We start from the raw sequence: 15,295 nt of genomic DNA on the forward strand, positions 1-15,295 counted from the left end.
TTTTTATTGTGTCATTGCCTGGATTAGTGTTAGAGTACGGACAGCCTCAGGTCCTTGAGCTTATTTAAAGACCTTCATATTTTCCGTCAACAGCTGTATGAAGTTAGGGAAAGGGAGGCCATGGGATTTCTCTTTCTCAGCTAGTTTATTTGTGAGGTGGTGAGGTTAATGTGGCAATATCCTATGCTTAGTAGAGAGGCTTTTTGGCTTTAAGCATTGTGTGTGCTCCCTTCAGATTTATGATTTTGACCCCAGCCTGGCATTATCACACTGTCAGTGGGAGTATGGAGCTGGTTGGAACCTCCAGCTCTTGGTGGTAATCTCTCTTAATTAGTTTACAGTTGAAACAATTGTCCAACTTCTTGCCTTTAAACAAGGGAAGTTTGCTCTATCAGTGGTTGATTTCCCTGAGGGAGGAAATCCTGAGGGGGGTTATCAGGGAAAGAAAAGCTCTGGGCTCCACTTTCAAAGCAATGCCATGTATGAAGCATGCATCAATCCTGTTAGTACTGCTTATTATTTCACAATGGCCTGTCAGGAATTACAGGCACAGACTTTTCTAAGGACTCTTGCAGACCTTTATGCACTCTCATCCTGAGTCAGGATTTTGTGGAATTATGTGCTAATAAAAGCTAATTTTACACGTTGAAATTGCTCTTTTTATCTTTCCCTGACTTCTCCACAGATCTCTTCTAGCCTTCTAATTGTCGACTTTCTGCCAGGGAGCCCTCCATGCCTCATGATTAGGACTAAAATCTGCCGTCAGTTAACACACAGAGCTTATAACTGGGAGCAGCCCCCTCCCTTGCCTGGGAGCACAGACAGTAATAGACACTATAGTAGCAGCACCAAAGGGAGTTTTAGTGTGTATTTTAATGACTTGTGCTTGATTACATTTGCTAGATTGAACTGAAGTTCATTTAGTAATTGGTATGATTCTTACAGGGTACACATTTGACATTCCTCCCTCATTAAAGAGCTCCAACAATGGCTGTTGCAACTTTCATCTCAAGGGTGACCCTCTCAGATACATATCCAGTCTTTTTCTTTTGATAAACCACCCAACCCGGCATTCATTAACACTTAACCATCTGCAGCCAGCCCCTCCTAGTACCTTCTCTCTGGCTTTGATGATATAATTAAAAGCCTTCTGCATTATCTCCCTCAAAGCAATAAGTCTAGGTGCGTCAGCTCCTGCATTGTTTGTTATTCGATTCTCTCCGTATCAGCTGTTCTTGCGACGCGCTCATTTTTCATATGTTGTAAAGATTAGCTGATGGAGTGGGAGATCAGAGGCATGAGACGGGAGTGTGGCTCTCCATATTAGTAACCAGATGCTCATTTGAAATGGTGGTGGGGTTTGCTGTTATCTGTTAGATTATTTGGCTCCTTTGCTTTTACCTGAAGATAAACTGGTTTAAGCACTAGTCAATGAAAATGAGCATCATCTTTAGTGCCTTGTTATGACAGAGTGCTCTTATCAGACTGGTTTAGTGTGGCTATTCTCTTCTTGAGCCTGGTTTACAGAAATCACAGCTTTGTTTATGCATGTGCCCAGACTTGCCTGTTTGACCTTTGAAGCTGTGATTATAATATTAATCTATGGGACTATTCTGTTGCAAATCACTTAGGTGGTCCGTATTTTAGAGGATTTCATTGTGGGACCTCCCTCTTGTCCAGCATGATGTTCCATTATTGTTAGTATATTCTGCATTGAAAGCTAGCTCAGACTGATGTTTCAGTACATCTTCTGTCTGGCTGCTTTTTGTGGGGTTTTTTTTTTGTGTGTGTGTGTGATGGAAGAGCTGAGATAGCACCATGCTATCCACTGATTTTGTATAACTTTATAAAAAAGTTGCTTAGGTACAGAAAAACTTGGTACAATGCTTGCATGCAGATACAAACTTCAGCCCACAAATCCTCAGTGTCCTGTGGTGTAGCTAAATAGCACTATTCCAGTTTGCAGGTGGGAAGACTGCACGTGTCAGAGCCACACAGACACTGGCAACAGAACCAGCATTTACTGGGAAATTCCTGTTTTACAGCGTTGCTTGATGCCTAGTCCCTGCAGCCTTCCTCTGCCTGGTATTTAAGGGGGAGTGTATAAAAGATCTTGAATAGGAAGAGAAAAAACTGGCATTCCGACACTAAAGAAATTTTGTCTTGTCATCTTCAGGTTAGGAATTGGATTTTTTCCTCCCATTTTTGCCTCTCCTTCCTATGTTCCATCTGTTTCTATATTTTTACATGTTTACTGCCTGTTCCATTAATTTGTTAATTTTCCCAGTAAACTATTATATTCATTACATAAATACAAAGGAACCCTTCTCAGAGAAGATAGGAAATTTTTCCCTCTCATACATACACAAAATGTGGAAACCATTCTCAGGATGCAGAGCAGGAGGGAATCTGCTGACTTCCAACTGCAAGATCTCATTAAAATTAGTGGATTCCCTATCCTCTTTGCATAAGGAACATTGCTATTTGGGCTGCCTTCCACAGCAACATCTGGGCCACTGATAAAATCAGTACTGGAGCATTGCTAGGTGAGCTCATGTTTTGTTAATGAAGTAATCTACTGAAAGTGCATATATCATTTTCGAGGACCACATATTTCACTGCAAAGTGTTGTACTACTATTATAGGAGCTTTCCATTTGCAGATGGGACTTAAAGAATTTTGTTATAGTCAAAAATATGCGTAGCTTGAATGGCACGCTTGAGAAATGCCACATAAGTCATGAAATGTTAAGACTTAAATACTTTGGTAGTTCAAGGCATTAATTGTGAAGTGCACTGAAAAATGGCTTACTAGAACACCTGATGTTCTTGGTAGCTTTGGTGTTACTAAATATTTGGTGTGGTAGTATTGGTTTACTGTTTATATGCATGCCCCAATTGGTGAGTGGTCCTTCTACTGAGCTAACTACATAATAAAAGTTATCATGATCACAAACATCTGACTTTAGCGTGTTCTGGAATAAGCAAACCAAGTTGGATAGAGTACACTGATAAAATATGTTCATTTGAACTTAATTATGAAATCCAGACATCAAAGGAAGCAAAATGAAAACAGAGACAATTTCAGGTGTGGATTGAAATTTGTCTCCTTAATAGCCTCTGACCGTGAGTGCAGTTATGGGTGTCTTGAACAGCTCAGCACAGTCCCTGACTGTTGTTGTGTTTTGTCTTTTTTAATCTGCAGGCTAAATATTCTTGTGGCTTTTCTGTTCTGAGAACTAGTGGCAAATGTTCAGGCAGCCAGAATGCTCTCAAATGAGGCCACAGATTTGTACGAGGGAAAATAATATTGGCCTAAAGTATCTAGATGGTTTGAAACAGGTTCCAAAAAGGGTTTCTGTTATCTAAGAACAGAGAAAGCATAAAGAGAAGCAATAGAAGCAGTCAATGAGTCTTTATGGTTTAAACTTTGTTCTTAAAATTCTGAAGCTACCAGAGATTCCCGAGGTTCTGAAATATTAACCTGACACTGCTCCAAAAGCAAAGACTTCCCTGTTTGGCTTATGATGAGTGGGAGTTTTATGGATCTCTCCCAGCTTACTGGGCTGGATAGCCAAATGCTTTGTAATTGAGCTGTGGCAATCATTTGTAATGTGTAGTGAAGGAAAGGTGAGCAGACCCCATCTCCTTTCCCTCTTCCCCTCCAGGAAGTGTTGGAGAAAATACAGTAGTGTTGTGTTTGCTAGCAGAACATGCCCAGCCTTGCATATATATTAAGGCAGGCACTTAGCCAGAAGCTTTGAATTATTGTACCCTGACATTACCCACTGTAACTTTTAGCACTCTGGGCCCATTACTTTGGCTTCCTGCCCAGTAATGTGCAATTTCCACTTACATGAGAAGATGTAGCAGGAGTAATGACTCCTTGGAGGAGGTGTTTTCTTTTGCAGCAAATCAGCCCAGGGCCAGCAGGTGTAAGTTTATAGACACAGCCCAATAATGGCAGCCTGAGCTCTTCTGTTCCAGCAATGCAGCAGTACGTGGAGAGGAACAGACCTTTGCCCACTTGTCACTTATCCCCTGACCTCATTGCAAAGTCAAGTTCTTGTAAACAGCCATGCAAAAGCTCCATGATTTCCCTTTCTTTATTCTTTTCCAGGCATCCCAGAATGCACATCAGAACAGGGCTGATGGATGCCCATCTCTACTGTCTGAAGAAATATGTGGTAGACTTTCTGGTAGAAAACAGGTAAGAAACCAAACAACACACGAGGTGGTAGCAGGCACTTGCACTGACGTATGGTTTGCACCAGAGCTTTTAAAGGGATTTTTTCCCCATTAAATTAGCTAGCATAAAATAGAAATATAAAAGAAACCAGTTTTCAAAATATTTTAACTATAGTAAAAGGAATACCAAGTATTGTGTTTGAGTGTCTTGTTATGATCTTTTTGAAAACCAAAAGAATCCCAGCATAAGTGAACACTAACATTTTTGTCTCTTTTATGTATCCCTTCTTTTTCTAATGTATCTATTCTTTTTGGCTGCTCATTTTAGCAGGACTTCCTTATTGTTAGGCTTGTGAATACATTTCTGACCTTTGATTTCCCCCACCACAGTCTGTTTTGGTCTTTGCAGTCACCTTCCCTCTGCCCCTTCACATCCACCACCACTGCAGGTGGGCTATCTCTGTAGCATCCTATGTTTTAGCTTGTGATATTCCTCTGTCAAAACTCTGAGACCACCCACTGAGAGTAAGAAAAACATCCATTTATGGAAGTGGAGAAGGATCTTAGCTATAATATTTCATGAAACAGACAAAAAAAAACCCTGTTTGTCTTTTAAAAACAAACAAATGAACACTCCCCCTCACAGTAAGTAGTTCAGTTTTGGAATTATGTCCTGTTCCTAGACTTTTTATAGCCCTCTCATGCCCATTACATATACGGAATGCTCACTGAGTTCTCAAGAGTTTTTCTACCCTTTTAAGTAAGATAAAAGATACAGGGGCTAAGTGTTGTGTTCATAGTACATTTTCTTAGCAGATAAACTGACATGTGAAAAAACATTGAGGGTGGGAGATTTATGTTAGTCTTGACCATATACAAATCTGGTGATACAGCTGGATGCATGCTTGAAGGAGCTCTTCCAGAATAAGGGTCTGTGAGCGAGTTAAAATTAACTGGAAAATCTGTGTTAACCCTGAGGGCAGTTTCTTACCATGCATAAGAATAAGGCTTATCCAACACTTTGGTACACGGGGGACATTGTACAAGTTCTTTTAGTTCCTACTTGTGTACAGAAACCTGTGAAAGGTGAGAAAGTTTCAGGAGCATCAGATGCTTTAAACCTGGAATAAACCATTTATTTTGTGTATTTTAGAAAGTTGGTGAGGGTTTGGAATTCTCATGCTTCCTGTGGTAGCATGAAGCAGTGTTTACGCCTTTCTTTTGTCATAATACAGCACGTAGAACTCATTTCTTGAAATCCTAGCCCCTGGTTTTGCTGGGATTAGACATTTCTGGAGTATTAGACATTTCATATATTCAGTTATTTTTCCCTAGTATTTCATTTGGTTTTGACTTTAGATCTGTGGGACAAGGATGTTCTTTGTCAGATATGTCACTCAGAGAGTGACTTATCAGCCTCTAGGTGTAAACTTCAGATTTCAATTTTTTTTCTGCTATTTCAGTGGAAACTGGTGAGATCTTTGACTTTGTCAGTCAGGATTTCACCTTGTATTAACCAAAGCCAGTAGAGTAAAACTCTTCTAGTTGCCCCCAGATCTCCATAGAAGAAGACCACTGACTTTCTCCAAGTATAACCAACTGGGTTTGTTGTTTTTTGGTTTTTGTTTTTTTTTTGGTTTTTTTTGTTTTGTTTTTTGTTTTTTTTTTTGTTTTTGTTTTTTTGGGTTTTTTTGTTTGTTTGTTTGTTTTTGTTGTTGTTGTTGTTTTTTATAGCGAGGTTATTCTCTGTCTTCACTATTTTTTGAAGCTGTGCTGCTTTTCTGTGATACTTCCATGACAAATAGATCATTACAGCAGTTAGACAGCATTTCTTAAGACCTGATAGCAACATCTGGCTTACTGATGGTAGATAGCTGCTTCATTCTCTTTATTATACAAATACTGCTTATTCAGTCAATTGAGAGAGTCAGTTGCAAGTAATGTGCTTAACTGGCAAATCTGGGGAATGGGACTTTTGCCATGAGGAATAACTTCAGCTTTCAGACTTCTGGCACTAGTGGGCATGTGCAGCTTGTTTTTCTTCTCTGAGGAAGGGGAGGACAGTGCATACCCAAAGATCTTTCCATGTTTGGCAGCAATATGCCAAGACTTCTGAAAGACTCTGGGGATTTTTTTTTTTCGCCTCAAAAGTACTGACATCTACATAATTGTTTGGGTTTAAGGATTCATTTTAATACTTTGGGTTTTAGTCTAGAAAGAACCTACAGTAAGATTTTGCCTCTCTGCAATTCTGCACTAGGACTGGAGAAGCTCAGATGCCTTGTTTAAGTTGTGCGTGTTTAAAACTAACAGCAGGGACTGAAGGGAACAGTGAAGCTCTTGTACAGTGCCAGGAAGTACTGACACAGTGTACTTCCTCAATATTACAATATTTACATTGTGTTAATATTTTAACAGCGGGGTTTGATGGCAGGCAGAACACCTTTTTTCATTGTTTGTAGCTCAGTGAAGCATTTACATTTTTTCAAATTTTTTTTGACATACAAAAGTTTAAAAGATGTTGCCCAGCAGTAGAAAATTCAGTTGCTACAACTGGCTTTTGTAGAGAAAAATTATGATTACTTCCAGGTTGAAGCATTATGTGAAAACTAATGTGATTATCTGTATGGAATCTGTTTCTTCTTCAGTGAGTCCCAGCTTAGCTGCAAAGATATGGCAAGAACAAGCTCTGCCTGGGTGAATCTAATTTGTTTATAGCTGTACCTGTAAGAGTAATTGGCATTCAGTTTAATATATGTGTTGTAGATAAAGTACAAAGTCACAAGCAACTAATATGAAAACAGGGAAAAAAACCAAAACGTGAAATGCCTAAACCTTGGTTCTAAGTATATAAATCTTGCTTTAGGATTTGGAACAACTTTGTTGAGTGGCAGCTTTGGAAAAAGGCTGAATATTCAGCTCCAAGATGAAGTCATGATACCAAGAGTTTTTTCATCAGCTTTACCACTGTCTTGCTTTGTGGTACTAGACAGATCCTTTGATTTCTCTATGCACTTGTTTCCTCTTCTGGGTGGGATTGTTTGGAAAATAATCAGTATTGGCTTGGCAGCAGTGAGGTTCTATGATGAGGGATGTTAGGAGAGGTCAAAATACTGTTTGGTAGCCTATAACTCAGTTTGTAGTCCTTTAATACATTTTTATGAACTATTTTTAAAGGCCTGAATTTATGATTATCCTGCCTGAAGTTTTATTGCACTATAGCAAATCAAATTCTTGAGTTTTAAAAGGCAGAACTCGCTAGTGCCTTTGAATAAAAGTCAGAGGAAATATTCTGTTTATTAGAACACCCTCAAATATGTAGGTCCAGACAAAAATAAAAAATACCATGCCCCTAATGTAATTTAAACCTGGGGAATTTATTTTTCAGGAATGAAACTGCTTTTTCTTTCCTCTCCTAGGAGGAAAAAATGCATATTGGCAGTTAAATCTCCATCTTTCACTCATCCACTAGTTCAGCACTGAATCCTAGTGAAGTCAAGTGTGCAAGGGTCCTACCCTGTCCAAATCTGCCAAGCTCAAATGCTCATGGTTCCATGCTGGCTTGGGCAACAGCTGAAGAAATTCTTGCCCATAGCAGTTTGTTTCCTACAGCTGGAATTTTTTCCTTCTCTTCTTTCCGTACTTGTGCTTCACGAGGGTAGGTTGATTAAAAAGTGCTCTTTAACCAGCTGCACTGGCAGCCTCTGCACAGGGGTGCCAGTGTGGGACTGGGAGCTCTGCCTCGGATGAACGTCTCCATCCCTGCATCTGCAGTGGATACCCAATCACTGGTGACTTCTGAGTCTGTCCACATGGGATTCACAGACCATACCCTGCTACCAGCCAGATTTATCCTGTCTGAACAGGAGCTGTGACCTCAGTGTGAAGCAGCTCTTGTTTGGCTGAATTTTCTGCTGGTGGTACCTAGCTCTAGGGTTTATTTCAGCAGAGGCCTTTGATTCTTCACCAGGTTCTTTTCTTCAGGAGTGAAATTGGAGTTGCTGAGGTCAGTCTTGGTGGAGAGTGTGGAGTTGTATCACACCTGCACATGGGAGGGAAGTCAGTTAAAAATACGAGCTCTTTGCATTTAGGTGAGAGCTTTCCTTTCCTCAGCATTTCCTCTTTCAGAGCAAAGCCAGCCCGTGGATCTCATAGCTGCCACGCTCTGTGGCGTGAGAAGAGAGGCGAGCAGAGGCTGTGCGTGCTGCTGGAGCTGCTCTGCCAGCCCAGGCAGGGACAGTTGAAGGTGAACACCTGCACCACACGATGAACTGCACAATATTGCTGTTCCTAAAGCGATCGTTCCACGCGCTGAGCCAGCAGTGAGACAGAAGCAGAGGCTGTAGCTGGCTGGGGGCACGGCTCCACCCCACAGCTGGCGGGCCTCACACCCCTGGGGCCCTGGAGTGGCAGCCAGCACAGTAGCCAGTCCCTTTTTTGGCACTCTCCTGAGTGCTAGGTTGGAATCCTGCCTCGCTGCTGCATTCGGAGCAGATGGAAGAAGAGAGTCCTTATTCCCTTTCCCCCTGAACTCCACGTGTAGCAGAGGGCAGGATGCGGACCCGTGCCGTGCGAGCCCCGCGTGCCTCACAGACATGTGCTGCTATTTCATTGCTGTGTGCTGACAGTTGGCTTGCTAACAATCCCAGCAGAGCTGCTGCCAGGAGAAACGTGATCAAAGGGAAGTTGCGTGGTAGCTTGTGTTCTGCTTTTCCTGAAAATTTCTAAAGCTTCGGCCTGGTGAAGTGAGATACATAATTGAGAGGAGGGCAGAGGGGAGATAGGTGTAGAGCAACCCCTTTCCTTGTAAAGTTTTAACATGGAAAATTCAAACTTGCTTTGGAAATTTAAGTCTTGAAGATATGTCTCTACATATCCTGTGAATATGCTTAAGAACATACCTAATATGCATTTATAATACATGTATACATGAATAGCCTTGTGCCCAAAGTCAGTTGTGCAGGTACAGATGGTAGCATTTGTTATATTTGTTAGAATTTTACCCCCATGCTCACAGCTGAAATCTGTAGGCATATGGGGGCTGCTGTTTTCACCCCTCATTGAGGTAGACCACAAAGTCCAGAGCCAGATCAAGGCTGCCTAAAGCAAAGCAGTATGTGGTCCTAATCAATAAGGTCCCCAAAATAATTTTTCTCAGATTTCATCAGTGCAGAGCTTATCAGGAATATACTAATCAAACTGTAGTTACAGGTTGAGCATACAAAAACCTTTGCAACTTTTTGCTTTTGTTTTTCCCATGTATTATGGTACAGCCTCAGTTATGTGACTTTGTACCTTGTTTGGGTTTTTTTCCCCCATCTGTGACCATTGCTTCATTTATTGCCTGAGATGTTTACTGAAGGAGACACTGCTCAGTGTTGTACATAACTTCTGTAGTTCAGGTGGAGGCTGCCAGCCTTAATCCCTGTTTAAACCATGTTCTGTAGATAAGTCAAATACTTTGTTTTGAAAAGGTAAAAGTAAATACGCTCCTCTTGACGCTCATCACTGATTCTATAATGCCCATTAACTCTTTCCAGCATGTCTATTAGTGAAGCAGTGGTTTTCCCCTTCTGAGAGTGGTAAACCAGAGTACATAAGAGTTGAGGTTTGAAGCAGCTTTGTCTTAAGTATGCCATTTTTCAATTATTAATGTTATACAGGGAGCTCATAATGTTGAAAAAGTATTTTCCATTGATGATAGCTGTTGCAGGGTGATAATCAGTGGCAACCTGCAGAAATTAGATTTATGTTCTGCATTCAGCACCATCCATAAAATCCCCTGACAGAAGGGAATTACAAAAAAAAACCAAAAAAAAAAAGTAAATCAGTTCTTCAGGCACATTCATTTGTCTTACATCTTAGCAGTTCTTTTCTCCTCTTGCAGCCCTCTGCCTTGTACATTTAACACACATGTTCTAACAAATGAGGCATTCTTCTGCCTCATTACACAAAGGTGATCCATCCCCAGGGCATAGTCCATCTTTGCATTTGGTAAAGAAGAGATTGAGATTGGCGAGAGAGGAAAAGTAGGTGTGTTTTTAAGGGTTGTATCATAATGTGAACACACAAAGTCTTAATTGAGGTATAAGCAACATGCTGCTAGCTTTTCTTAATTTGAGTGCCCTAACTAGTACCATGATGTTCTTTAAGTGTGTGTATATATATTTATGTATGTGACACTTCTAGAATTAATCAGTGTCTCTTGCTGTGACTCTTGCTAACGGAGTAGCTGTTATCAGCACAGATTTATCACCTTTCATGTCAGCCACCAGAAGGAGAGGGGATGCTCTAAACCTCAAAGAATATCCATCTCAGCATTTATAACCTTGACCCAGAGCATACTCTGTGGAACAGAGCACAAATACTTCAATTGCCTTGCAGAAAAGAGAGAATGGAGCATGCCCAAGGAAGAAGTACTTCTACCTTTTAGAAGCAAAAAAACCCAAACCAAACAGGTCTCTTCCAAGCATGTGCAAACAGTGTTTTTTCAGACTTAGCCTGGTGTAGTATGGGCACTTTTCCTGTTTACAAATGTAATGCCCAGACGAAAAGACAACCCTGTGGTGTGCCAAATTCTAAGCATGGAAGTGCAAGAGCTTTTCAGCACAGCAGATGAAATATTTTTAACATGATCAAAACAAAGGGGTTTTTCCATAATTTTTTTCTTGGAAATAGCTGAGACATTTTTGGTGACGCTATCCAAAAAATAATCAGCTTGAGGGAAACACCTGGCATGGGTAATTTCAGCCAGAACAGTTATACTTTGGCAAAGTTTACAAACAGATGAAAACAGAGACTTAAAATAGGAAATTCTGGGCAATTTTTCTTCAGGCATCCTAGTTGCACCACGTCTGAATGTTGGTCATTTCGGATTTGGTGGAGGCAGATGCCACTGTGTGTATACTCAGATGTTCTGGGTTTTCTGTTCTCCACCTGAGTGTCACATGCACTTTGTGACGTAAGGTCATCAGACTTCATTTCTACAGACTGTGCAGGCATACGTAAAACAAAATTGGCAACACGCATTCCTCTTATGTAGTAGGACATTTCACATACTTTTATGGTGTCCTTCCCCCTTTTTCCCCCACCCCTCTTCCTCCTAAAACCATAAAATTTTACTGTGTTTAGTAATGTGTTTTGCAAATCACCATTTTGTCCAGAATCTAGTGCTTCTGAAGTTTTAGATGTAGAAAAAGCCACAGTTTCCCAGGTACAGTCACCTGGGAAGTGGGCAGCCCCTCCTGTGTCCAGAAGGATCGATTGTGGTACTGGAAAGGCAAGAATGACAAACAGCAGCACTGTGCTTATGTCAAAATGTCTGAGTTAGCAATTCACAGTGCCTTATCCTGGAAATGCTGAGTGCTAACATCTTGCCTGCCACCAGGGAAATCCACTTTCCCTGAGGAGCCCTCCTCTCAGGGTGCACACTGTGAGAGTCTGAGCTGTAGCTAAGAAAACAAATCAGCTTTCTGCAGTTCTTCCAGCGCTGGAGAGACGCCTGCCAGAATTTGCCAGTAGAGAAACTCTTTTCTGAACTGAGCAAATTTGCAGTAAACTTTATAGCCAAAGTCAGTATGATTTGTTTACAAAGTTAAACACTGGGGTTTGGGTTGGTATTTTTTTTTTAAACTGCTGAAATAAATAAGAGCAAATTGTGTGAGGTCATAGTGCTCTGCCTTTCCAAACTGCTTCAGCTGCAATCCCAGAGCACGCTTCTCTGCACAGCTCCCCTCTGCTGTGTCCAGAGAGCCTCTGCTGGGCCAGCACCAAGAGGGGAGAGGAAGGTTTGCTGTCTCAGTGTGTGTTGGGAGATCTGTGGCCATGAAAAGAGCTGCAGCAGAGCCACCCTTCTCCGCTGATAAAGGGCAGGGCAGTGTGAGATCTTTGGAAGCTGGAGGTGTGAGTGACTGTCTCTGGAGCTCCTGCTTGGATGGCTGTGTGCTATGCTGTACACAAAGGCCCCTGCAGGTTTATATTAAGGTGCTGCCCAGACTAAACCAGTGCATTTTTTCTTTTTCCCCTCTAAATGCCTTTTTATCATTCAGGCTGTCACCTGTGTTTCCTGGCAAGGGCTGCTGGCTGGGGGAGGTCTGGCAGAGCTGAACACCCAGCTTTGGTGGTCTTTGTGTGGCTGCCTGAAAGATGGCTTAAAACAGAACCTGCTCTGTGAATACCTGCAAGTTAACATGTGTCAGCCGTGTGGCTGGAAGGTTTCTCTTTGCTGTAAGGAGAGATTTTATAATGAATACTTTCCTTGTGATTAAAACGGATAAATAAACAAATAGCTCCTACAGGAAGTATACTGTGTGAAGTCAGGGCAAATAGATTGTAGCTTTTCAAACAAGGAAGAGAAAAAGGGTGAAAAACAACCCACAATCAACCCAACGCAGGCTCCTCCTTAGTGCATTTAATCTATTACAATGTGAAATGGCAATTCATCTTCCCTATTTCCTTTCCTTGTCAAACATATCCAGCTGTTGGAGCTTTCCTTGCTCCTTACTAGAAATGCCAGGATTTAAAATTTGTTGATGTCCTCGTCCTCCAGGGTATCATTACTGCTATCATCTTTCCATGGTACCAGTCAAGCTTACTCCTGAAACCTCAGGGGGAAAAGCCCTAATGATCCAAACTAGATTTAAACACATTATGATTTTCAGCAAATGCCTTCTGTAAGAAATACAATTCCTTTTCCTGTTGGCAGACTACCTGGGAGTAGACATATCTTTGGATATGCTCCATTGGAGCTAATCAACTTCATCAATAACTGCAAACCTTTTGGTGGGACCATGATACTCCATAGTGGCCACCTGCCTGACATACCAAAGCATGCTTGGTGACAGCACCAAGATGTATTCTTGCACCCAAGCTGCTCCTAATGCAAATTTTTTCTAAGATAAATGTTAAAATGTGTCAATTTTGTTCTCTTACTGTGACTTACAGCATCATATTATGACCCTTTGGATTCTGTAAAAAAATATAGGAAGGGCATGAAAGATGTCATTCAATTATAAAATCATAGAAATATTTAGATTGGGGAGGAATGTCTAGCAGGATCTAGTCCAGCCTCCTGCTCAAGTCTAACTCTTGTGTTGCTCAGGGGTTTTTTTGCAGTTGAGTTTTGAGAATCTCTAAGGATGGAAACTGGGCCTTGTCCCAGGACTGTACCACTCACTGAAAAGTTATTTTCTTTATGTCCCAACTGGAATTTCCCTTGTTGCAGCTTGCATCTGTTGCCTCTTGCTCTCTCACTGTGCACCTCTTGGAAGACTCTGTCTTCTGTATCACTTCACTTGTGGCAGTGGAAAATCATAATCAGATTCCCCCGCAGCCCTCTCTTCTCCAGGCTGAACAAACCCAGCCCCCCCAGCTTCTCCTCCCGTGTCATGTGCTCTTGGCCCTCTTGGTGGCCTCAGCTGGGCTCCTTCTGATCTGATAATAAACATTAAAAATGGTTAACTATTTTTCCACTGTTTGATGCAGTTTCAGTTTCTTTGGGTAACCTTCACTCAAGCTGACTTCTGTCTTCACATGAGATGTGATTTCGGAGCCAAGTAATTAGTTTACCCATCTTTGTGTGCTTTTTTCTCATTGATTTTTTTCTTCTGAATAATTGCAACTTGAGCAGAATCACCCTAAACATTCCTTTTTCAATGCAGTACATTTTCTGTACCCAGCACTACTTGCATGTAAGATAATGCTTTGGGTAAAGTTATTATCTTGCCTTGCTGGGCATCTCCCTGTGAGGACACAATCCATATACTATGATACCATATATGTCTCTTGCATATTGAAAAACATAATTCCCTTGTATTCTTCATTCAGATGATCTGAATGTACTATTTTCAAGATAATGTTTTCTTTTCTGTCCCTCTCTGTTTTGCTTCTAAATCTCTGTTCTTCCACAACACCTCAGTCACTGATACATCTTTCTGAAATGCTGAGTCCCCTTTTACTGACTGGTTGAATTTTGGGTAAAGAGAGAAAACAATTATTGTCTTCCTAGTATTTCACTTTTTCTTATAGTTTTTTTTTAATTATTATTATTATTATTATAGGTGTTAGTTCAATGTTAAATTTCATTGTGCCTTAGCAAGGCAAATGAAACATGAACAATCATAAATATGTCTGTAACACTGTTGCTGACTTTATTATTGCATTGAATTACTGTGTGGGAGACTTCTAACTTCCTGCCTGTAGATGGGACAGTAAATGCTACCAGTGATGATAGAACACACATACATGAAAATGTATAGCTAAGAAGTGTCTTCCTGAAGTTAGTGAACCATCATTCAATCGGTAATGGTACTCTGAGTTCCATTTTGAATGTGATAAGGAGCCTAGAGCGTGAGGTAAGGGTTGATCTTAGAACAATCTTGAATCAAAGAGGAGCAATTGTGAATTTCTTTACTTAAAGTGAAAAAAATAATAAAATAAAAAAAGGGTATTACATTTTAAATAGTCTGTGAGAAGTGCTGAATGCTGTCTAGTTAAGCTACTGGTTTTGAAGAAGTCCAAGAGCTGAATGAAGAGGAGTGACATTTCCCCTAAATCAAAGATGCAGAGATGAACTATAGCTCCCACAGCATTTTACACCAAACTTTTATGGATTAATACCACCTGGAAAGAACACTATGCATAAAAGCTGTCTTGTGAAAAAAGAGGAAATGGGATTCATTGGCCAAAAAGCTTTCAAAGTTCTTCAAGAAAGGACAAAGTGAAAACAAAAAAAAAGTTTAGTCTTATCACCTTGCAAACACCATGGTAAAAAGAACAGAAGAGTTGTCCTACAGGGAGGGGTGGAGCAAGGATTAGCAATGAGTATAGAGGATAGGAGTTATGGTAGAGTGATTGCTGGGAGAAGGGCATAGAAATGGTATTTGTATAGGTGCAGGCAGGATTGAATTATGCATCAGAGCTTCCTGTTTATTTCCCAGACTGCTGAGAGAAATTAGTCAAACTGAGGATAGGTCAGTTTGATTGCAAATCACCAAACACAGTATCTGCATGGAGAAAGAGCATGTGGGCATCTCCAGTGCCTGTAATGCAATACCAGTGGAGTGGGGTGGAAGAGGTTGCCCATGTGAAGCTACAGCCGTGTCTGTATT

The 15,295-nt window shown here is 40.9% G+C and overlaps 1 protein-coding gene across 1 annotated transcript in view; it reads left to right on the forward strand.

Annotated features, from left to right (window-relative positions):
- EIF2B3 (eukaryotic translation initiation factor 2B subunit gamma) overlaps positions 1-15,295 on the forward strand; it is a 99,803-nt gene that overhangs the window by 46,952 nt on the left and 37,556 nt on the right. Inside the window, exon 5 of the mRNA XM_041421783.1 lies at positions 4,120-4,209. Coding sequence (XP_041277717.1) covers positions 4,120-4,209 — 90 coding nt within the window. The remainder of the gene's footprint in view (positions 1-4,119; positions 4,210-15,295) is intronic.

Source organism: Onychostruthus taczanowskii, unplaced genomic scaffold (assembly GCF_017590055.1).
Source record: "Onychostruthus taczanowskii isolate IOZ18803 unplaced genomic scaffold, ASM1759005v1 scaffold7, whole genome shotgun sequence".
NCBI classification, from domain to species: Eukaryota; Metazoa; Chordata; class Aves; order Passeriformes; family Passeridae; genus Onychostruthus; species Onychostruthus taczanowskii.